The sequence below is a fragment of the Protopterus annectens genome, chromosome 2.part1 (genome assembly GCF_019279795.1).
Source record: "Protopterus annectens isolate FY-2018-M chromosome 2.part1, PAN1.0, whole genome shotgun sequence".
Taxonomy (NCBI): domain Eukaryota; kingdom Metazoa; phylum Chordata; order Ceratodontiformes; family Protopteridae; genus Protopterus; species Protopterus annectens.
The window spans coordinates 1,958,642,025-1,958,667,024 of record NC_056729.1 but is presented as its reverse complement, the minus strand read 5'-3'; the positions used below and the strand labels follow the sequence as shown (position 1 = coordinate 1,958,667,024).

At 41.2% G+C, this 25,000-nt stretch overlaps 1 protein-coding gene across 3 annotated transcripts in view; it reads right to left on the bottom strand.

Annotated features, from left to right (window-relative positions):
• DST (dystonin) overlaps positions 1-25,000 on the bottom strand; it is a 4,096,730-nt gene that overhangs the window by 565,938 nt on the left and 3,505,792 nt on the right. For all 3 annotated transcript variants that reach the window (XM_044063350.1, XM_044063347.1, XM_044063348.1), the window contains one exon: positions 7,466-7,669. In XM_044063350.1, coding sequence (XP_043919285.1) covers positions 7,466-7,669 — 204 coding nt within the window. The remainder of the gene's footprint in view (positions 1-7,465; positions 7,670-25,000) is intronic.

Below are 25,000 nucleotides of genomic sequence, written 5' to 3'. Positions count from 1 at the left end.
AATACACTCGAACATCTACATTTATGGTAAGTGTACAAAACTGTACTATGTTCTTCATGTTTCACTGTTGCAGTCATCACAGATTCCTAAAGCTGAAGAAGGGTGGAGGCAGTCAAGAAGAATTGGGGCTGGCTAATATGCCCTACAGGACTGCAGTTCCAAAACCCACCCTGGATTTGGAAAATATAGGCAGGTGGTAATGTTTGGTGAAGGTGTGTACAGAACTCCAGGTAGCAGCTTCCAGGATATCCCTGGTAGGGACTCCCCTGAGGAATGCTGTAGAGGTAGAAGTTGCCCTAGTTGAATGTGTTCTGACCCCTGAGGGGTTGGTTTCCCATGGTGCTTGTAGCACAAATGGATGCAGTGTGCTATCCATTTGGAAATTATTTGTTTCGAAATGGTCTTGCGCTCTGCCCCTGGTGCAAAGCTGACTAGTAACTGGTCAGATCTCCTGAAGGCCTTAGTCCTATCAAGGTAGAATCTGAGCTGTCTGTGCACGTCCAAGGAGTGCATGATCCTTTCCCCTTTATTTTGAGGATTAGGGAAGAAAGTTGGCAAATGGATAGATTGGTTTAGAGCCACACTAGACACCACTTTAGGCATAAAGGAAGGGTTAGACCTGAGGGAAACCCTGTCAGCATGGAAAATAATGAAGGGTTTCACAGCCATAAGTGCTTGTAGCTCAGACACTCTTCTAGCTGAAGTGATGGCCAGAAGCAAGGTTTTCCAAGAGAGGAATTTTAATTCTGCTGATGCTGTAGGCTCAAAAGGAGGTAGTGTGAGCTTTTCCAGTACAAAGTTAAGGTCCCAAGCAGGGGTGGGTGCTCTCCTTGGCAGCCTTAATTTGTTAGTCCCTCTCAGGAATTGTTCCATAATGAGCCGAAATGGCAGAGGCATGGATCTTAATGGAGAAGAAGGATAGGCCTCTGTGGAGTAGATCTGCTAAGTAATCCAGGATCAGAGGTAGGTAGGGCTCCTCCCCTTTGGACTGAACCCAGGAGCAGTACCTTTTCCACTTATCAGCATAAGATTTCCTTGTACTGGGTCTTCTGGCTTCAAGGATGATGTCCAGCACCTGCTTGCTTAGGCTGGATACTGGGGAAGAATTCAAGGAATAAGCCAGGCTGCAAGATTTAGGGTTTGCAGTTGCGGATGCAAGATCTGTCCCCCCTGCTGAGAGAGCAGGGATGGGTTTTGCTGTAGGTGCCAGGGTGGCACCAGTAACAGGCTGCACAGGAGTGAGTACCAGTGCTGGTGTGGCCAGTCCGGGGCAATCAGAATTGCCCTTGGTCTGTCCTGTCTTATCTTGAGCAACACTCTTGAGAGAAGGAGCAGAGCGGGAAAGGCATAGATTGAGAGATTCACCCACTGGAAGGATAGGGAATCCACTTTCCAGGCCCTGCTGTGAGGTGTCCTGGTGCAAAATTTGCTGAGCTGGTGATTGCATGGGGAGGCAAAGAGGTCCACCTCTGGGGTCCCCCATTTCTGGATCAGAAGGCTGAAGGTGCAGAGCTCCAATTGCCACTCATGTGGGTCTAGGAGATTTCTGCTTAAGTCATCTGCCAGTGAGTTTTGTTTGCCTGGCAGGAATTGAGCTTGTAGATGGACCTGCATGTCCAAGGCCGTGTGCCACAGGGCCATGGCTAGCCTGCAGAGTGGGTAAGAATGGGTTCCCCCCTGCTTGTTGATGTACCACATAACTGTGGTGTTGTCTGTTTTTATTAGCAAGTGTCCTGAAGAGAGTAGGGATCGGAAAGCTGTTAGAGCATACTGCACTGCTAGCATCTCTTTTTGGTTGATGTGCAGAGGACTTTGACTTGGCCCCAGTGGCCCTGAATGCACTTGCTGTCCATGTGTGCTCCCCCAGGCATAGTCTGATGCATCTGTGGTCAGAGTCTGGGTGGCATGGGGTTGAGTTAAGGGCAATCCCTTATTGTGGTTACATGCATCTGCCCACCAAAGATAGGAATGACTGTTTCCAGGTCCTGAGAATGTTGGCACCAAAGACTTTTTAGGTACCATTGAAGTTTCCTCATATACAGTCTTGCATATGGAATTATCATTGTACATGAGGCCATGAACCCTAGAGCCTGTAGAATTTTTCTTGCAGACAGCTGGGTTCTTGTGGCCATTTGTTTGAAGTAGGCTGTCAGATAAACTTGTTTTTCTGAAGTGAGGAATGCCATATGGGATGTTGTGTCCAAGCTTGCTCCTAGGAATAGTCTTTTGACTGGGTACCAGTTTTGATTTATTTTCATTGATGGTGAACCCCAGGGAAGTGAGAAGGTTTTTCACAAATGTCAGGTGCTGCAACAGCAATTCCTGACTGTCTGCCTGAATCAGGCAGTCATCCAAGTATGGGAAAATTTGGATATTTCTCTGCCTGCAGTATGCAATGGCTGGAGCCAAGCATTTTGTGAATACTCTGGGCGCAATGGATAAGCCAAAGGGAAGTGCAGAGAACTGATAGTGCACTGATCCGGCCCTGAAATGAAGATACTTCCTGCAAGACTCCCTTATAGGGATGTGCAGATAGGCTTCTTTTAAGTCTAGTGTGACTAACCAGGCATCCTTGGCTAGCATGGGTAGGAGCATTTGCATTTGGTACCACCAGGAAGGTGTTGAGAATTGAAAGATCCAGGACTGGGCACCAAGAGCTCTCTTTTCTGGGTACCAGGAAGAGTCTGGAATAAAATCCTTGACCTAACTGTTCCACTGGAACCTGCTGAATATCCTGATGGATAGCAGGGATAGAACTTGATTTTGAGCCTCTGCCCACTGGTTTGGAGGAAGATCTGGGAACCCTCTTGGGGTTGGCAGTGAGTGGAAATAATGTTTGTACCCCTGGGATACAATGTTGAGGACCCATCTGTCTTGTGTGATGGCCATCCAGTTCTTTGCATGAAGGGCAAGTTTTCCTCCTAGGGCACAAGCAATTGGGCAGAGGTGGGGAGTGGAGTGGAGAAGTCATTGTGAGTTTTTTCCATAGAGAGGTGGTTTACCACTCCCTGATTTGGGGGGTTGGGCAGTCCATTGCTTAGATCTCTGCACACCCTGAGACTGTAATCTGGGTGGTTTGTTTCCCCTGGGTCTAGTTTGAGATGGCCTGGAGGGGGCTGGAAAGGACCAGTGTTTGGAAGGGCAATGCCTACTGAATCTAGGAGGTTGTACTTGTAAGAATTCTTTAACGGTCTGCATAGACTTAGCTTTTTCTTCCATTTTTTTAAGAACCTCTTCTGCTTTGGTGCCAAACAAACTGTCCTTGTTCAAAGGAGCATCTAGTAACTTTGATTTGACATCGTCTGGCAAGGTCTGCTCCTTGAGCCAAGCATGTCTTCCCAGTACAGAACCAGTGACTGCTGCCTGGCAAGATGCCTCTAGGGCGTCAAAGCCACATTGCAAAGTATGCTTGCTGACTTGGCTTGCAAAGTGCATAAGCTCCTGCAATTCCTTATTTTCTGCACAGTCTGTAAAGGTTGTCATTTTTTGTTTAATATGTTCCATAATGTGTTGCTGGTACTTCAGCATGTGAAACTGACAATTTAATGCCATAATAGCAAGAGTAGCAAAGGTATATACCTTCTTACCCCATCTGTCCAAAGCTCTGGAATCTCTGTCCGAAGGGGTGGGATTCTTGGCTGTAGTTGCCTTGATACCTTTAGGCCCCTGGGAAATGATCTCTGGGTCAGCAGTAGGAAATTTGTGAGTGTCAGGTACTCTGTAGTACTTGTCTGGTTTCCTACGGGCAGGAGGTAAAGTGTCAGGAGTAAAACTGGATTCCATGAAAACATCATCAACAACTTGCAGGACAGGGAGTATAACTAAAGGCCTGTGCTGAGGCAACTCTAGGAATTCTCTGAGTCTCTTTTTGGACTGAGGATAGTCTTGGCATTCTCATTGGAAATGCTCTCTTAAGGTATGTAAGGTTTCACCAAAAGAAAAATCCTCTGGAGGGGAGGCAGAGGGAATGGATTTCTCTGCATCTGAATCCTCATAAGCAGATAAGGGCATGTCTTCATAATCAGATAATTGGACTCCTGGTCTGTTGAAGCTGTAGGGGGACTGGTCTCTTTTCCTCTTAGCAGGGGAAGGCTGATTTCCCCTAATTAGCGTAATAAGATCTTCAGCCATTCTAAGCATTTGTCTTAGAGGCATGGGAGGATGTGCATGCGCATTGGTCGTCGGTTTTCTCGGTGTAGCACATACTTTACTCCTAAGAAACCCGGTAGTTTTAGATAAAAAAGAAGTCATCGGTTTGAGTCGAACATCGGTAGTGTGAAGAACTGCCTCAGAGGCTGGTGCCTGCACAGCAGCTCCGGACCAATCCAAGGTAGAGACATCCATAGGTTCCATAGTCAAAGAAGTGTCTCGGGGCATACCGGACTCTGAATGGGTCTCGGTAGAGGCCTGCGAATCCATAGAAGCAGGCATCAGGGACTGCAAAAGCACCTCACTAAGTACCGGTGAACTGGCGACTAGCTTAGCGGAAGCGTCATCGGCAGCTTTGGACCTATGCGGTCTGTCTCTGTCTTTATCCTTACGGTTTTTCAGAATATCGGTAGTCGGATGGCTTACCAAAGCCATTTTGGAATACGGAGATTGAGAGCGAAAGAATTTAGCAACAAAGAGAGCCCGACAATGGATTGTTCGGGCACTGAACAAAGCACAAAACCAAAAGCGAGGTAAGCTGTGGTCTGTGCCTAAACAGGTGATGCAGTTTGAATAAAAATCTCTGTGTGGTACTTGCTTTCCACAGGCAAGACAACTGTTAACTTTTTCTGACATCGGTTAGAGCAAAAAAAAAGGATCCCCAATGGGGTACTTAGCTTTAGAAGACTTCAGGATTATTCAGTTTGTAAACGCAAATTCAGGTAGTGGCCGACCGGCACTTGCGAAATGCTTCTGCTTCAAGCTCCTCGGCAAGAAAGACTGGTGTAATGACGTCGGCTGCCTGTTTTTATACCCCTGACGACCTGACGTCAGTACTGGAGCGACAGCAACCGATGCAGAAATACTAAGTCTCTGGTATTCGGGCCGACTGAGGGCTACCTGCAGGCAGATAGCCCAAGTGTGATGACTGCAACAGTGAAACACGAAGAACATCTGCATGTTTACAGTAGCCACCAAGTAGCACTGTCTAATTAAATGATTCGCTCAGATTAACACAGTGGGCAAACAGAGACTGACAGAATTACATCCAAGACTACAAGATGAAGCTAACTGCCACATCAATGAATACAACCAGTTGCACTTCAGTGCACAGACAACTCTGAAATTTGATGAGGTCCAAGTGTGACAGCTCCTGGAATGGCTGTTGATAATTCTGAAAGGGAACTTTTCTGAAGTACTATTTTTTTGGGGGGGGGCAAAACCTAACTGCCCCCCTCAAGGCAAACTGCTAGTCACACTATCTCTGTCTCTATACTAATTGTGAGGGTGCACTTGCTCAATGAAAGGGGTATTATTAAGAATTCCACAAAGGCTCACTTTTCATCATTAACATTGATCACAACAAAAACAGTTGCAATTACACCTGTGAGCCATCCTGATTTTATCAAGGCTGAATACCTGGTGCTGGTAAGGCTGCACCTGGAATCGTATGTGTAAATCTAGCAAGATGACAAAGGAAGGGAGATCAGGCTATTAGAAAGAAAGGACATTAGCAGTGCTATCATGTTACGGGGAAACAAGAGGCAGATGAATAAAGACAGACAGACAAGTCTGGGGATTATACAGAGAAGGAGAGAAGAAAATATGATGTGGACATGCAGCAGCAGTGTGTAAGGGTGAGGGGTGAAGTTGAAGAGAAAAGATACACTAAGACAGACATTGCAAGAATGGAGAAAGAAGATATTGCGTAAGTCTGATTTAAGCGAACATTGCTTCAAAGATAGGGTAATGGCACCCTAGGGTATATTCCCAAGTAACGGCTTTATGGGCAGTAAGTAAATGACAGGAATTTAAACACACTTTGTTAGAAGCAAACCTGGATGGAGGTAGAGAAAGTGTTACACAAGAACTACCTGCAATGTTTATGTAAGTTTAGAAGAGTGTAGCACTTCATTTATCTTCTTCTTCAAACATGATGTATTCAGAATGACACATGGTTCTCCAGGTGGGAAATTACCAAAGTTGTACAAAGAAGGTACTTTATTCTGCTGCTGATGCCACTGTCTGCTTCTTCTTCCCAGCTATTCGTTCACTTACTGTAGCTGTACTCACATCACCTGATACAACTGCACTAGGTTTCTTTTCATTTTCCCTCTTAAGCACCTTCTCAGCAGTTGTATTTTCATGTTTTTTTTAATACTTCACAATATACATTAAATATAAACTGAACACAAAAACAAAACAACTGGTAGCACCACCAAAGGCAGTTCGTATAAACAGCAAACAAACGTATTAAAAATTACAAACTGCCACCAAATGGCGGATTCAGTTTGAAATCTTGAAATATGGTCAATAAAGGATATTTCAGCAGCCAGTTTGTTTTTTAAGTTTTCACGTTTTTGTAATATATTAAAGTTTTATATTAAAGGATTGACCATATTTGAAGGTTTCAAACTGAATCCAGCTTTGGTGACAGATTGTAATTTTAATATGTTTGTTAAATATAAACAGGGTTACTTTATAAGCACTTCTCCAAAGTTTCTACTGCCCCTTGAAGAAAAATGTACCTTGCTACAGAGGATCATATGATGTGCTAAGAATACAGCTCCATCAAAATCTTCTGTAATGTAACAAAAACTCAAATGGAGCAAGTAGCAAGGAACCTTCAATGATCATATTAAAGGACATTTGTTCATTCATTCATTTTTCCAGTTACCCACTTAATCCAGTTCAGGGCGAAGGGGAGCTGGAGGCTATCCTCCCACTCTCGGGTTTGCAAGGTCAAGGTCACACACACACACACACACACACACACACACACACACACACACACACACACACACACACACACACACAAGCAATGTGGAGAAACACCATGCATGTATGTTTCTTTGTATGTCTGCATTTGTTGACTGGGGCAGAGCACTGATTACTGTGGACCACGATCAGTATCTCTCTCTCTCTCTGGTATGTGCGTGAAGAAGCCAGAGTACCCTCTAGAATTTGTTTTGAAGTTATTTATGTTGGTGTTATGACATCCAACCACACACAATATCTAACTTGCATAACTCTCCATTGCATTGCATGTATATATGTGTGTGTGTGTGAAGGCTTTGTTTAAATCAAGGCAAGGAATTTGTATGCAAAAACTGCCTGAACTACTGTCTTGCTTAGGTGGATGAGGTTTACAAGAGTCATGACACACAAGTTGCTGCTATCAGTCCATTTTCTTTCAGAAGTGATACCAGCACTGACAGAACTTTATTAGCAACAGTTCATTACATTTTTTATACTATTTGTACTTCCAGCCTGTCTCATTTCTCTGCCCATTTACACTTGTACTTCATTTACATACCTGCGTTGATTGGGCTACTGCTTCGTCTAATGCCAGTGCTCGCTGCTTCACATCCTCCTTTATTCGGCTGTAAAGTAAGTCTGCAGCCACGTACTTGTCTTTGATGGCAAGGCCTTCCGTCGGACTCAGTTCGAGCAGCTGGGGCCCGGTCTTATTCATTTTATCGATATGAGGTTTATGCTCAGCAATCAGTTCACGCAGTTCCTGGAACAAACAGAATGGTGGTCAACTGCTTGTTTCATATGAACAAGACCACTGTGTTTTTTTTTTACATTTGTGTAAAGTAAATTAATGCAGTCTGCCTATGAAATATTTTTTTAAGTTTTGGGAAAAAAGGGAAAAGTCAATCTGGGTGCAAGTCAAATACGTTAAATATACAGTGCCAATGTCTCAAAATACGAGACCACCAGGGGCTGAATAATTAGCTAAAAACTGAGTTAATTTAACAAAGATAATCTGTCTTCATGCAGACAACAGTAAAATTCCTTTATCTAAAAAGGTCAAATTCTAGACACAATTTGGTGGTTGTGGTTTTTGTTTCACAAGTCCAGTATCCAGTGGCTCTGTCTTCACCTCTGGTCACTAGCTGTCTTATTTTATGTTTTTTTTGTGTTTATGTATGTGTGTGTGTGTGTGTGTGTGTGTGTGTGTGTGTGTGTGTGTGTGTATATATATTTATATATATGTGTGTGTGTGTGTGTGTGTGTATATGATTATGTATATTTTACACACACATACATATATATATATATAAACGCATACATATACATACATATAAGCATTTTTCTAAGCAGTTCATACCCTTCAAATAGTTTTGAGTGTTTTGGTTTCCTTTTGGACCCACTGCTCTGTGAACTAACAAGAACTGAGTCCTATTTCTAAACTAAATTTAGCTATTTCATTACTTTCTTGTTGTTCTCAACAACAGCATTAGATCAGCTTCTCTCAGATTTCCTTAACACTTACTGCTCACTTTCTACATCCTTTACTACTAATCCTGCACACTTTCTTTTCCCTTTTTTATCTACTCTTTGACAGAGCCAGGTATATTTTCTTTAATTTCAAGGCTTTTACCAATTAGTCTTCAACATCGTTTAGCATTAACAGATACAATTTTCTCTCTCCCTTCTCCTCCTATATATCTTTATTCTTTTGGAATGTCATCTTTCTCTGTCTAAACATTTTCCTAACTCATAAAAATAAATATATTTTGTTATTTTCACATAAATACTCAATGGGTACATGATGGTTTCTCGCTATCCTCCTCCATCACACAATCCTGCATGTAGAATTGCAGCTGCACACCTCAGACACAATCTTACTTTATCAAAGCAGCTCTCCTAATGTACATCACCCTTGCTTGATATGGTTTCAGCCTACATCTCTGTATAATGGGAACTGCAATATTTGTAGGCTGCTTGTTCCAGATCAATATCCACATTTAGCCTTAAAATTTTCTTTTTCATCCCTACTCAAGACTGCTTTCTTCTGAATTGTGATCATAATGACCTTGTTATGTATGTTTATGTCAGGCATGTTGCAGGTAAAATATACCATATTTAGAATACTTAGCAACAATATTTCCCATTACATTGCTATTTTAATAAGGGTCTATATTGTAAGTTTGAAGTTTAAAAACTTCGACTCTGATATGATCGACATCATATGAGCGAAGTTTTCCTTCATAAAGCCCTTTACAGAAGAACAGTTTCTAAATTTAAGATAACTTACAGCACTTCTCTTCCATGTGTTTATGACTTTTACCTTGTTCACTATAAGTGGTACACCTTTAGGTTTTTGTGTCACTTTTAATTGAATCACACAATTATACAAACTTGTTTGACCAAACAGGTTCATTTCTGAAAATGTTGCAACTTATTTCAAGGCTGAGCAGCTCAGAATAAGTTATTTTATTTTACAGTGTATAGGGGTGTGGGTGAGACCCCCCAGAAGGAAGGTATGAGAGGACTTCCATGTATGTAAAATTCTGTTCAATGAGATGGGCTTGTACAATCATGGTTCAAAGAAAATGACTTTAAATCAATGTACCCTATCCCTTATAAGCATATGCATGCATGCACTAAAAGATCCTCTCAGTTTAATGGATATTACACCTTTGTGTTGTATAATGGAATAAGAGACATAATTTTACAAATTTATGATAGTGAAAGAGCATAAAGGGTTAAAATGAATATTTTATTTACCTGTTTGATTTGGTGAGTGACATGTTAAATGCTAAGTTTCTGCATTTAGAAGGAGAGGACATTTTCAAATAATATATACTAGCCTCCCAGTTTTAGATAAAGAATGTTTAGTGCTGCCTGCAAATGTCAGCTTTCTTCAAAAACTGTTTACAGGTATGGACAGGCAATGAGGAGTCTATGTGGGATCCCCAAGTCTGGATTTTAAACATCAAAAGCAAAAGCATGAGGCAGGAATAAAATGCAGCTGCAGCGCAAAAAAAGCCCTTTACACTGTAATATGGAACTAGCTATAGGAGGCCTATATAGCACACAAATGGATAGATTTGTAAATCAGGGCAATCTATGACAACCCATGGATAATGGTAAATGGAGAGGCATCCGACATAGTGAAAATCAAGAGAGTAACAAAACAGGCATGTCCACTTCACCCAGGCCTATTTGCTCTGGTGAGAGAAAAACTAGCACTTGAGGTTAGGAAACAGCTAACCACACAGACAGGGGACAGACAGAAATATAAACCTGCACATCCTGTTTTATATGCAAACAACTCTATGCTGCAATCTGAGGCTATAGGAGGGACAGTGGGATAAGTACTGCCAACCATCAACTGGTTTGTATCAAAGTCATGACTTCGATGCAATAAGAAGAAAACTATCATTTTTAAATTTGGAAACACGTGGAAAGCCCAGAACTGTCAGAAACAAGGGAAGAAAACAAGTTTTTACTTCGTTTCTGCTTATATTGTCTTGTATTCACAGTTTTATAGTTTCATAGGTGTATACTAGGCTAATAACCAATAGGGCCTTTATAAGACTAGCTAGGCAACTAAAATCATCATCATCATCATCAACATTATCATGATCAGCCCCCTTTTTCCCACTTTCTACATGGGGTTGGGTTGTTGTGTTAACTGTTGCCATCTCTCTAGATTCAATGCCGCACCCCTGCCTTTTTCAACACTCATGCTTGACTGTCACAGATTGTCTCTCACACAATCCATCCACCTCTATGCTGGATGCCCTTATTTCCTCTTACCTTCTTATTGTCTAACCAAAATCTTCTTCACCAGATTGTCTTCTACTTTTCTACAAATGTGCCTGAACCACCGTAATCTGCTCTCTTTGATCTTTTCTGCAATTGGAGCTGCCATGGCTTCTGCTCTTATGTCCACATTTCTTCTCCTGTCCCACAGTGTGCATCCTACCACCCATCCTCGGCACTTCATTGCAATCACCTATAGTTTCCTCATCTGCTCTGCCTTTACTGCCCATGTTTCTGTATATACAGTAGTACTGGTTGCACCACTGTTTTGTACACCCTACGTTTCAGCCTTTTTGTCAGTCTGTCATACACTGTACCTGACACTCTGTGCCAGTTAGCTGCAGCCCCTCTGATTCTAACTTAGACTTCATCATTCAGACTTCCCTCAACCACCCCTCCCAGATACTTGAAGCTGTTAACCTGCTCCACTATCTTCCCTTCTATCTCTTTTCTCATCTACCTCCAGTTTCCCCCATTTGCTGCCATTACCACTGTCTTATCTGTACTCAGTTTCATCCCATGTGCCTTCAGTTTTGCATTCCATCCTGCTATCCTTTGCTGGAGTTCTTACTCAGAGTCTGCCTGTAATGAACATCATCTGCATGCAGCAGCTTGTTGATCTGTCCCCTCCAACCTGTTTGTTAATGTAGCCCATCACCAGTATAAACAGCAGTGGGCTCAGAGCTGAACCCTGATGCACACCCACTCCCACTGGGAACCCCTCTGTGAAACCAAACACTGTTCATACTTGAGTCATTGCATCTTAGTACATAGCCTGCACTAATTCTACCAATATTTCAGTACTTCAAACCACTTCAGAACTGCTCAAATCAGCTTTCTTGGTACCTTGTCATATGCTTTCTCCAAGTCTTGGAATGCCCAGCTGGACTCTTTCCTCATCTCTAGCTTCTTTTCAACTATCTGTCTCACTGCAAACATTGGGTCAGTTGTGCTGCATCGTGATCAGAATCCAAACTTGCTCATCTTCCATCTTACTTTCTACTACTCTGCATATTCATTTATTAATTACCCTCTTCAGAACTTTCATGCAATGTGACAGGAGTTTAATAAGTCTATATTGCACATAGTTGTGGATGGCCCCTTTGTTCTTGTACACTAGCATGAGTATGTTTATTCACCAGTTATCTGGGATGCACCTTTCTCTCCACACTGCTTTGAGTACCCTCAAGAGCAACACCCCCCCCCCTATCTCACCCAGCATCTTTATTATATCTGCTGTTTTCCCTGACTTAATTTTCCTTAGTGCTGTTCTTACTTCTTCTAGGCTGGGCTCCTCTTCTTCTCCCACTGTTGGCTGTAGCCAGGGTAGTACAGCTTTTGTGGGATTTTCTTCATTCATAAGCTGCTGGAAGTACTCCTTCTATCTGCCTATGATCTCTTGTGGACTTGTGAGCTAGTTGTTTCTGGCATCCCTTATGAAGGGTGTCTGACTATCTTATTTATCTTTCTGTCTTTGCCTTGCAACCTGATACAGTTTCATTGTACCACCTACTGAGTCACTTTCCAGTAGCTGGTAGAGTGCCTCTGATGCCCTGTTCTTTCTTATTGTAACTGCTTTCTTAGCCTCTTTGTTAGCCAACCAGTATTCCTTCATAGCCTGGTCCGTCTTTTCTATCTCCAACTTTTTCCTGCACTCCTTCTTTCATTTGATGACTTTCTGGACTTCTACATTTCACCACCAGCTTTCCTTCTGTACCTTAGTTCCATATCTGGCCTGGCCACATATCTGTCCTGTAAGCTTCAAACATGATGCTTTGAGGTGCTGACATTGTTCTTCAACTCCATCTACTTTCTCCTGTTCTTCAGGTGCTACAAACCTAAGCAATTCCTTGAAATGTACTTTCTCTTCTTCAGCCTGGTCTCTATTGACCTTAGAGCCTTCTCTGACCACCACTTGCAGCTGATTGTGGCAACCAGTGCTTTATGTTGTGAGCCAACTGCTTCAATGGTGATAACTTCGCAGTTGCTCATTCTACCCCAGTGCCCTTTCTACATGAGTTACCTATTGGCCACTCTTGTATGTGATTGTGTGACTGTCTCGCTTTCTGAACCACATGTTGGCTACTATCAAGCCATTTGCCAGACAGAAGTCTAGAATGGCTTCATCTTCTTTATTCCCATTGCACCATCCAGGCAGTCCTCACATCCTGTTCTGTCTGTCCCGATATGTGCATTCAAGTCACTTATTATCAACACCGATTCATGTTGTCCTGCTTTATCTAGTAGGTCCTGCAAGTGATTTCTGAATGGACTCTTCTCTTCACTATCACAACCCTGCTGTGAAGCATATGCTGAGATTATGAATAATGTTCTATTGTTAGGCCGTAGCTTGATTGTCATGAGTCTGTCACTAATTCTTATGTCATCCCTCACTGCCTTCTGAAGCTTCTCTTTCACCACAATTCCCACACCATTTCTAGCCTGTCCACCTCCTGAGTAGCAGATTCTGGATCCCAAGCCAAGTGGCTTTGCTGCACTGCCCTTCCATCTTGTATCCTGGATACATAGGATGTCCAGCCTCCTCCATATTATCATGTCATGCACTTCTAAGCTTCATCCCTGAGTTTAGCAATTTTTAGTTCATGATGGCAGGTTGATTGGTTTCGCATCCAGCTTTCACTCAGAGCTAACCCAGGTAACCCAGGCTGGGCAACTGAACACCAGCCAGCCAATAGCTTATTAACCCAGGGCTGCTGGGCTTTATGATGGGCACATACTGAAGAGTAGGGGCAAATGTACCCGTTTCACCATTAGCACAGGTCCCTGGCATAAGTCAGAGTAGGCTGGGTCTTCAACCCCCTTATCACTGGCAAATACACATGCCCATTTGGTGATATTAGTCAACATGACTGAATCACCCTAGAGTCATAATTTTACATGGTCAAGTGGCCAGCCCTGCTGTCTGTGAACTATGTTCTCCAATCTTGAGAATACTATGCAACACAGAAGATGCCCAAAGCGGTTGGTCTGTACAACTCTTACAGGGCACCATGTATAGTCTGAGCTGCCACCTACAGCTCCATTCATTGGTGAGTTTGAGATGGAAAACACTGAGCATGTTTTTTGGAGGTGGGAGGAACCCCACAGAGATATAGGCAGAACATGCAAACTCCAACAGTTTTTGGTCAGAGATCAGGATCGAACCTTGTACCTTGTGCATAGAAGGAGAAAACCTTAACCATTATGCCAACTGGCTTCCCACAAGTTTTATGTTTTAAACATTTTTAGAGGGAGCTGACTTTTGGCTTTGACATGAATTACTGACTTCCTCTGTCTATTAGGGACGTAAATGCAAGAGCAAGGGTGAATTTCTGATTTCCCATCCAATGGTCCAAGTTACACTTGCTTTACATGGATGGGGAGCCCACTCCAGAGAATGTGAATTCTCTGAAATACATATCTGTCTCTCCAACATATCTTCTTTCTGTCACAAGCAAAATTCAAGTCTTTGGATCTAGCAGTTCTGATGCTGCTTGTTTTGTGGATCTGTAGAGATAGGGCTATGAGATGATCCACATAGGACGTTATGTTTACTTCCTGTATTTTTTTTTTGTAAAGAACCTTTACGGATGTTACAGTTGCTGCATGTGCCTGGTTATGTACATGCCAAAGGGGATGTTGTACTCTAGGTCTGATAAGGGCCAAGTACAGTGACATGATGACTTCCCTCGACCTAAATGCCATGCCATTATGTATAAGCTGAGTAACATTGAAGGATTTTCTTACTACCTTGGACACATGTTGATCACTAACGAGATAGTCAACTCTTAGGGGTATTTTATTGCTGGCATAATTGCCAGAGGTGGCAGTCTCCCAAAAGGTACTATAATGTGTTTCTTGGCAATGACTTTTAAGCCATGACTTTGGCACCAGTCATCTGTCTGTGTTAGAACTTCATGTAGGGTGTTTTCATCTTGGGGGGATTCTATGACTGCTCTTAGCTTAAAGTCATCTGCAGACATGGTCAGAAAAAAGCCTTTGACATTGCCTTTGACCTCCGAGAAGTAGATGCCAAAGGGGTGTGGGCCCAGCATGGAGCCCTGACACACTCAACTGATGACTGCCTTCTCTGTGGAGGTGGCCTTATTGATCCCAACCTCCTAGGTCCTATCCATGAGCCAGCTGTCTAGTTCTGTAGGTTTGATAACAATACCTGCAGGCAGCATTGTATCAAATACCTTAGGCAGGTCAAGGTAGGCAGTATATACCACATTACCCTCAGCCATTTCTCTTGGTGACCTTTTAAGAGACATTCACCAAATTCAATAAGCATGACCTTCCTTTGGCAAAGCCAGACTGGAATGGATTCAGTTTCTGGAGGACTCCTGTGTCTTTGTTGATCATTTCCATGATAATTATTTCCATGGCATTGCAAATAAGCCTAGTCAGACTAATTGCTCTGTAGTGTCATGGACCTGCTGATGATGCTTCCTTATGAAAGTGTCTGAGTGCTGTTGTCCTCCAGTCTCATGACACAAAGCCAGTTTTTAGGTAGATATCATATTTTAGACTATTACAGATGCATCCCGGATGTTAACAGGAGCAACTGAGGCTGTGTTCGTGGCTTTAGTGAAAGTAGCCAGGACACGCTTTCTTGATATAGTTGGAGGGGCTATGTTTGAAGATATTTATTGGGGATGGCTGGGGGTGAGTGGAAGGCAAATCTGAAACTGAATTTGTCAGCCAACAGATTCTCTGTATCACCAAGCTCAGGGAATGTTGCACCTTTAACTATCAATTCAGCACACTGCTGTGTGCTGCCCTTGAGATTTGTGATGCAGCTGAAGAAAGCCTTATGGTTGTCTTTTGCCTCGGAGGCCAGCCTAACCTGAAAGGTGGCTTTATTTGATTAGTCCTCTTAGATGACTAGGTTTGCCAGCTTTCTTTGTGGCTAAAACCGGAATAAGGTCACGCCCCTCGCATCACCCATAACTCCACCCATTCCCGCCCCTCTCCCATCCATGCCCCACCCATTTTGTGATATCACAGTGACATCAGCTGATGGGAATGCCCTCTTTTTCTGTTCTGGATGCCTGCTTTCAGCTGATTTCTTCCCAGTTGCCATAAACACTTGCGTGGTGAAAGCCGGGGTACCTTTTTGGCTAGGCTTGTATAGGCCCTAGGTCAGATAGCCTAGTACCTACCTATGAACCTATGAACTAGAAAATGTAAATCAAAAGCTAAAGCAAATGAAGTTGAAGTACTGAAAATTATAAAGGATATAAAAGAAATGGAGGTGGAATCTTTAGAAAGGGGAAGGAGCCAATTATAAAGAAATAAATGGAATTTGTGGGAATAACACGTGTAGAACAAAATTCAGCAGGAGGAGTGAGATTTAAGTGAAAGCAGAAATTGAGTAATATATGTAATGTTGGACTGAATGATAATTGCAAAAAAGAAAACACGTGTTCTGCATGAAAAAATGTTGCATTAAGAGATGAAAAAAACAATAATATGTACCCACACCACAGTTTAAAATCTGATTTAATAAAGACATTAAAAAAAAATAAGATGCATTCATTCTAAGTTTCACAACCTTCATCTGCATCAGCAGGGGTTCACTTATACTGGGTGGTGCAGTACAGCACAGTCTTGACCATCTAAAGAATGTTTTAGGACTTATCTAAATTTTGCTTGGAGGGTAGTGTCTAAATGAGTGACTGCCCATTTTTTGTGATGTCTCAAAGGAAAAACAACCCACGCCTCTGTGCATTTTATAAACAGTGTGAATGTATGAGAATATGTGACATTCCAAACAGAAAAATTCCAGTCTATCAACACTCTATGATGTGTCTTTCCGCTTTTCCCGGTTAGGGGTCGCCACAGCGCTATCAACACTCTATAATATTACCAAAGCAAGTTTGACTATACAAAAGTACTACACAAGCAGTATTAGAAATGCATATATGATATATAAGAACGTAATTCCTCAAGTTCAGTGTAAATATTATGTGCAAATACTATTAGACAAAATTCCTTTGCTAATTCACAATATCAGACAATGGATTTTACACAAGTAGTTACAGACTGGAGCAGAGTTAAGGCTGCAAGGGGTAGTTCTTGTGGTACAGGGTTTGATTTCCTCAGTCCTCACCTGCCTACTGTGGTAACTTAAACAAGTCACTTAACCAGACATTGCAACTGGTCACTCCTGAAAAGGGACTGTGGGCCTACCTAGTTAAAAATGGGCAAAACTATTACTTATCTTTGAAGATAATGTAAATGTGGCAACTACAGCTGAGCAATGCACTGCTGCTTCACATTAATGATACTGAGGTTTGAAAATATAGGTGGGAATGAACTGGAAGAGGAAGTTTGGGGGAATGAGGAGTTAACAGGTGCAATATGCGAAATGGGACAATACGCAGAGTGGAGGTTGTGAAAATATGGTTAAGGGTGAAAAAGAAGATGTGGTGCAATATGCAATAATTCTACAAACAGTATTCCATGAACAATCAGACCGAAGCCTCATAAAATTGTTATACTTCATTTTATGCTATACTAACAGTAACTGCATTTCAAAATATCTGCCTTTAAATATAAAATACTGTAGTTTTTGTTGTCTTTATAGGACAGAGAAGTTACTTTTCTCTTACACTGTGACTTCTGTACATCTAAACAAAATTCAAACAGCTATCAATATCCCAAGTTACATTTAACACAGTCAGGCATGTTCAGGAGCATTTAAGAGCAAACAAACATTGTGATTATCCTGAAAGAAGCTGTCAAAATTGGTCATGCAGCTCAAAGTTCTTCAACAAGAAGCTGAAGGAGGACAACAGTCGCTGCCTTTGGCAAGAAACTGTTTTCAGCAAAAAGAATACTGTCTCTTGTTACAGGTCCAACATGTCTTGCCTCAGACTTTCCACTATGTGACGCCAGTGTTTCTGTACACTAAACAGGATATTTAAACTCATCATAGAGTTTAAAATCCCTTAATACAGTTTCCTAACCTTTTCTAGAACACTTCTGTCAAACACAGAACTTGGGGCAGGAAAATATGCATTTCAAATATCTAGGTGTATTGTTATTACTACTTACTTTTTTCTGTTCAAATAAACAAACTTAAGGATCACTGATGGACCACTCTAATCCAGGCAGATGTCTCGCCCCTACAACATTTTTCATGTCCTGTAAATAGCTATCTCATCTCCACAACGTTTGTTAATGGTCTGTTCACCTTGCGATCCACGAGTATACTTTTAGATTAAATGCTGAGACAAATGCGGCATGCAAAAACAAGACACTAGGAAGCTGCACTCCCTACAGAAACAAATGTGTTTACATCTGATGAACAGCTGGGCCCTCTGCTCTACCACACACAAAGACGTGTATACCATTCAGCTGGTATAGGGTGGGACATCATATCTATCGCCCCGCTAAAATAGTTAAGACTAAGAAATAAAACAGACTCATTCTAGCCACAGCTTGCCTACCTGCGTCCATCCCCATTAATGTGTGTACAGTGGATTCTTTTCAAAACCCCCAAGCTTTCAAGCTTCCACATCCACACTGTCACCCTGGGCTGACACAAGGAGGAGCAAGAGTCAGTGCTTGTCAGGGAACCAGCAAAGATGCTCACCAATGGCCCCGGTCATATTCCAATTCCAGAAAGGGGAGGGGCTAATCACATCCGCTAGTGTCACATATTTCCAGACAGTGAGTCCAGACTCAGGAAATGGCTCTAATTATAGCCAAAAAGCACACTGGTACCACAGGCCATAAGGAGGGGGGAGAGAGAGTAAAAATGGTGTGGGAGAAATGCTTGAGACCGTGGCAGTGGCGCAAATCCTGGACTTCATGTGTCTGGTTTTGAATGAAATTTGTAACCGGACAATTTGTCAGAAAACCGGACAGTTAGGTCAAAAAACGGACAGCTGGCAACCCTATAGATGACTAGTTTGATAAGTGAGTTCTCATGTGTATATGAGCTATGCTTCCTGATTTTTGAAATTATTTTTTTTTCCTTTTACTGGGTATCCTGTTTAGTCTGAGATACCACCATGGCAGTTTGGTTATGGAGTTAGTTATAGGCTTACTTTTGGTAGGTACAGCAGCCTCTATGCAAGCACTGATATGACTGTACAGAGTTCTGGGATCTTAGTCTTGTAGCTTTATTCGCAGTTGTTGGAATATTGTGAATTAGTGCAAGAACTGTGAACCGGAGTTCCGCTATGGCGACCCCTAACCGGGAAAAGCCGAAAGACACAACAACTGCAAGAACTGTGAACTACTGCCAGATTTGAGCCTCAATTAATGATTTATTACTGAGTTTTATTTTTCTGTAAACAATGTTATAAACGTATGCACAGTCTGATACCACAGGCTGTGGCAGCAGAATTGCAATAGTGGCAGTATTATAAATTCTGCTCCAGGACTGGTGCCTCAATGCTTTTACAGCTGTTTATATTCCAGTCTTGCTGCTAAAGTCATAGATTCTGCTTATCATTTACCTCCTTAAGGTTGCATTCCTGTGCATTTCTGTTTACAGTTTTTCCTGTTCTTCTTATTATTTGTGTTTAAGCTAAGGTTTCTGAAATTCTCACCTACCTGGGGTCCTTGACTTGTAGCCCAGTGTCATAAGATCAGGGCTCCAATATTGGCATTATTTGAAAGGATCCCTCTCTGGCTAGTCTGCTTCTTGCAGTTTGATGTTTTTCCTCAATCCCTCCCTTTTCTGTTTTAAAAGGCTGTCTTCTCTGACTTCTGCCCCTTATGGTTTTCTGACTTCCAAAGTTCCAACCTCCTCTTTCACTGCAATTGTCTGCTGTGTAAAATATTTAAGTATTTTCCCACCCATTGTTTTTACAGATCTATAATACTGACTGCCCACCTAGCAAACTTGTTTTGCTCTTGAGTAAACCTCCTTTATGACAAAATTTCTCCTGCTCAATTTCCTAGAGCTTCCATCCCAGAGCTCCTATCTGCTTGGCACCTAGCCACAGTCTGAGAGGGTCCTGAGTTAGTCCAGATTCATACTTGGCAGATAAGGAATTTATGTTATTATTTTGCACTTCAATTAATTGTTTTAGAGTGCTACTGCATTACTTTTGCTTTATTTGTTGATTTTGCACTTTAAATAATTTTAAAGGCCCCTAATACTTGAAATCACCTTGTCCAGGTAGTTTGTTTAAGTTGTTTTGTGGTAGCATTACACTATCAAACAATCTTTTTTTTGTTTTTACATTAAGTAGATTGGGATATTCCACCTAGTGGCAGTAGGTGGTGGTCTGGTCTATCTGGGTTGGGAACCACATAAGAAAACTTAAGTGTAGTTGTTTTATTGGCCATGGGAGTTAGAGGCCAGTTTCCTGTGTTTTAAGTGCCTGTATAAATTTGGTGTGTATGTGGGCCAATGCCTAAAGTGCCCTGTTTAGACACAGACAACTATAAAATAAACATTTCCTACAAAAACTCCTCTGAAACTATCCCAGTAACTCAGTGAGTGTACAGCAACTACTCTGCATGCTGAGTAGCATAGAGCAGCTAGTTTTCGTGTTGAGGAGCACTGCCCTTCAATTTACTATTATATAGACTAGTCTACTCTCTACCCCCCCAAAGCACCCCTAGTCAGCCCATAATTAACCCCGCATGCACTGCACCCTAATAGCTTACCCAGTAAAGGACCTGACATCATGGTTATGTACTTTCCCAATTTGTCTGCAGCCAGTTTGCTGGATATGGGTATACTGAGACAATGCAACAGAGTAATGTTCACTGACAACCATTTAAGACTCAAAGAAACAAATACAGAATATGAGAGATGTATATACATAGTGTCTCTGGAGGTAAAACTCACATGTACAAATACCCATAATAATACTTGTCAGATACACACATGCATGTGGGGAAAAATAAATAGGAAGCAGCCATCACGTACATACATAAAAGATGGGAATGAGGGAGAGAAGGGTGGAGAGAACGCCAACACAGAGAAATGTAGACATGTCGCAAAGGTGAAACAGGGCACGCAACCCACACCTGGAAAAAGAGGTCAAACTCTAAGACTGCGTCATAGACGGCATCTTAAAGAGGCTAGAAATGGAGGGAAAGATGGAAAGCAGTGTATGCTGGAAATGCAGAAAAGACATGTTCTGGGAATGCAACTTAGCACTGCAAGTATGGAAATGATCTGGAGACTTGGAAAGACATTTTCCAAAAACAAGGGGGATCAGCTTAGAATTTTTCTATGGAAAGTACAACAAGATGGAAGAAGTGGGGAGAAGAAGGAGCTAAGCGTGCTAACAGTGCTAGCAAGGGAACTGTAACTAAGAGTCGTAAGGACAAACAAATGGTGACCACCAAAAATTGTATAAAAGTATCTTACCATCACAAGGAAAAAATTTAAAGGAATAAAAAAATGCAGAAATAAGAAGAGACCACAACAAAAACAATGGCAAGGATAAATGTCGGCATGGTGTAAAATACAAATTCACAATGATTAAAAGATACGAACCGGAACCATGGAGCAATGGAAATAAATACAAAGCTTTATTAGGCAATCGCGTTCACACTTAGACAAGTGCTTTCTTCAAATCTGTTAAAGATCTGTCAGTTTGTTGCCAATTGACAAGCATGATTTTTGAACTAGTGGGAGGAGACCATAGTATGTAAAAAACCCACGCAGAGAAACATAAAATGCAAACAATCCACAGAAACTGTAAATGGAAGTCAGCACTGAACTATGGACTTTAGAGCTATGAGATGGTGAGTGTAATAATTAACCCCTTTCCACATCAGGAGGACTATTAACAGAGAACAGAAGAACTATAAAGTAATTGTCTAAACCGGAAAGCAGATTTTGCAGGTTAGACACCACTTAAATAAAAAAAAGGCATGCTAATAATCTATATAAGGGTACTATATACACACACCACATTCATTTTGCTAAACAATCATTATGACAGTGAGAAAAAATGTCCTTAATTCTGAAGTATAATGATGAAGAAATGACCATCAATATTCCTGCCCCACTAAGGAATGAAACGGTAAACTTGGCAATGCCCCAGTTACCCAAAATAAAAAAAACATAAGTTCTCCTTAAGATGACTTCTGAGATATAATGTGAAAGTAAAACTCGAAAGGACAAATGGGGGAGAGTGAAAAATGATCTCTAGCACAACATGAGAGTAGCTGAGGTCACCTCCCTGAATAACTTGTTATTCTGTGTATTGGATTGGACTCAAAGGAATACCAAACTCATAAAAACGGGGAGATTATACCCAGAGACAGACAGTCTTACTTCTGTCACAGAAATACAGATGGTTCTCACCTATTTTAAGTAATGCACTATTATTGGCAATATGAACAGATGTGCATGTCTGAATTTACATAACTTGTTCAGACTGTTCAGATTTGGTGATTTCAGAAAAACATGACATATAGAGGAAAATGCTCTGCTACTGCTAAAGATGAAAATGTCTGATGGCCAACAATGTCCTGAGGATATTCCAGGGATGTTACATAGCCTACATACCCTGAGTATTGATGATACTAATGCTGGAAGAGATGAACACAGACACTCTGAATAACTTATACTTTGATACAAATAAAATGCCTGACTGTGTGTAAACCGACCGTCTCAAGGGAGTAAACTAAAACTCCCTCGATTACAGCTTTAAAGACTAAAATGCAGAAATGTGTTTTTGGTGTCATTAAGGCAGAATAAACTGTATGGTCCACAAGGGGATTCTAATATTAATATCATAAATGTTTCTGTACTGGATTCTGCACCGCATATATCTAACTTAGACTACTACATATCTTTATAAAATCTCAAGAATATAGAACACAGAATGAACATTTCTCTTACAGTCAGTGGTTAACAGGTAGAAGCTTTCACCAAGAGAAGTAAACTGAGGTCAAAGCTTAAATTAACTAACAGATTCCCTACTCTCACTACCCTCCTTTCTTCAGTAACATCCTTACTACAATCAGTTCCTCTCCCCATCTCTAACTTACCTATAATTTGTCCAAATATTAATCATTGCTATATAAGCTGCATCCGTTCTTAATCAATGTTTTCACATTATATCTAATTTGTTATAATTATATAAACTGTAGATATATGTTTTTGTTTTATTTTTGAAGATTGTAAAATTATTGTTTTTAAAATGTTTTTGTAATACTTAACATCTTTTTTTCCCCGGGCTTTCGCTGAAAATGGGCACCTACCCAGTCGGAGTTTCTTGATAATCAAATTTCAATAAATAAGTAAAGAAAGAAAAGAAAGGTCCATCTAAATAATATTAAAATGGCGAGATTCAAAGACATGGTATGAACTGTGTAGGCCCAGAGCACTGCAAGAAGTGAGTGACTCAACTGCTCAGAATGCAAAGGCATAGGTTTTCCCTGAACTGCTACAGTGCACATATCTAATGATGTATTATAAAGCTAGCAGGGGAGCAATACCTTTTTTGCACATATAATTTCTGCAGTTGTAATGCACATGTGTATCATTTTGTACAGCTGTTTGTAGTGACAACATTAAAAAAGACAACCTTCTCTAGTACACTCCATCTGCCGACAATGAAAAACAGTTAATAGCTACAATACTTTGCACACACAACACATCACAGGCTAACTATGACAAGACAAAAAACTGCATGTTCATGTATTACAGTAAAAGTCTCATGTCTTATAATTTAGTAAAGCTAGACACACTCAGCTGTAAGATTATTTTTGTTCTACTGCACATATGGAAACTATAACTACGACCATTACGAAACCAGTAGTACGTAAGCTACCTACATAACCGCTATAGCTAATTATCTGTTTTCCAGTGTTTGCTCTACAGCTCTTCCATCAAGGATGTTACTCCCTTCTAAAAATCATCAAATGCAGGACATGTTTATCTGACTGTTTACCTTTCACACCTTGTTTTAACATATCTTCCAGGATGAGGCAAGGGTCTTCTTCCCCAGCAAATATATCATCATTCCTCAACTTTTAGTCAGTTGGCTGGACAAGATCACAAAGTAAGTTGCAGGGATGATCTTTACCTCCTTTCATTCACTCTACCACATTCTGTATTCAATGACTCCACTGCTGTGCATTCATTTTATATTATTTATTTAGCTTTTGTTAACCAACTAAGTGGGCTTGGTCTATAAACTTTTTTTCAGATATGACCCCAGCCAAAAGAGCAAGAGAAATACACTATATATAAAAAAGTAATTGCAGCCAATCAAACAGCATGTTTTCAGAAGGCTGGAGAAATCCCATGCAGACACAATGGAGAACATGCAAACTCCACACATTGACCAGAAGCCAGGATTGAACCTAGACCCTGAAGCTGTGAGACAGAGACACTATGTTGCCCCTATGCACATTCATTCACATTGCAGACTAACATACCTACACAAGCACAGCATGACATGATATGTATTACATTTGTTCATCAAGTCTCTGCTAGGTATCACTATGATTTCAACACCCATCCCCCCCAGAACAAAAGAGCTCTGCCTTGGCTGCTCAACTTCTTGCAGTGGAACTCAAGTCACATGCTCTGGAATCCGAGTCACATACTGTGTTTTCAGACACCACTTCTCTGCATCACAAACAAGCTGTGGAGGTCCAGATTGTAATGCTATTAAGGTTGAACCCCATAATGTATGTATATAATCTGCAGTTTGTAAATGTGTCCTAAAGTATGCCAGTGGAAGTGAATAGTCCTGCAACATACTGCAACAGATTTGAAATTACATTAAAGACTACTATAAGAAATTATTATTACTTGGCATTCTGAAAATATTAACATAAGAGTGACATAAAAAGTCAGTATGTAGGAAAAAATGAAATCTATAAACAAATAAAGTTCAGGGTATAAAGTCCAGCAATAATGGAGAACACTGGATCACAGCAGTGTGTCTGCTTGCTGCTTAGAATGTTACGGCAGTAGCATAGTTTGACAGCTGCACACTGCTGCTATTGCATTCTAAACTTTATCAATGACAGTATTTTATGAAAACTTGCATCAAAGGAAATCACAGAAAACAAGTTAAATAAAAAGCACTGTTGAATGCTTTTCTGAAATACGTAGGAATAATGCTAGGTTAGTGATCATGGGGCCCAAAACTTGAGAATTCTTGCCTCCCTTGTCAAGCAATTAAAACTGCTTACCCAGGGTGGATGTTAGTATTTCGGAGGCACCTTGGAAAGTGTCAAGTTGGGGGCTTCCAGGCACTTCAAGTCTGAGTATCACCCTGTTATTGCCAACCCAGTATCTGTAATACAATAACAAAAATTCATACCTGGCTCTCTCAACACA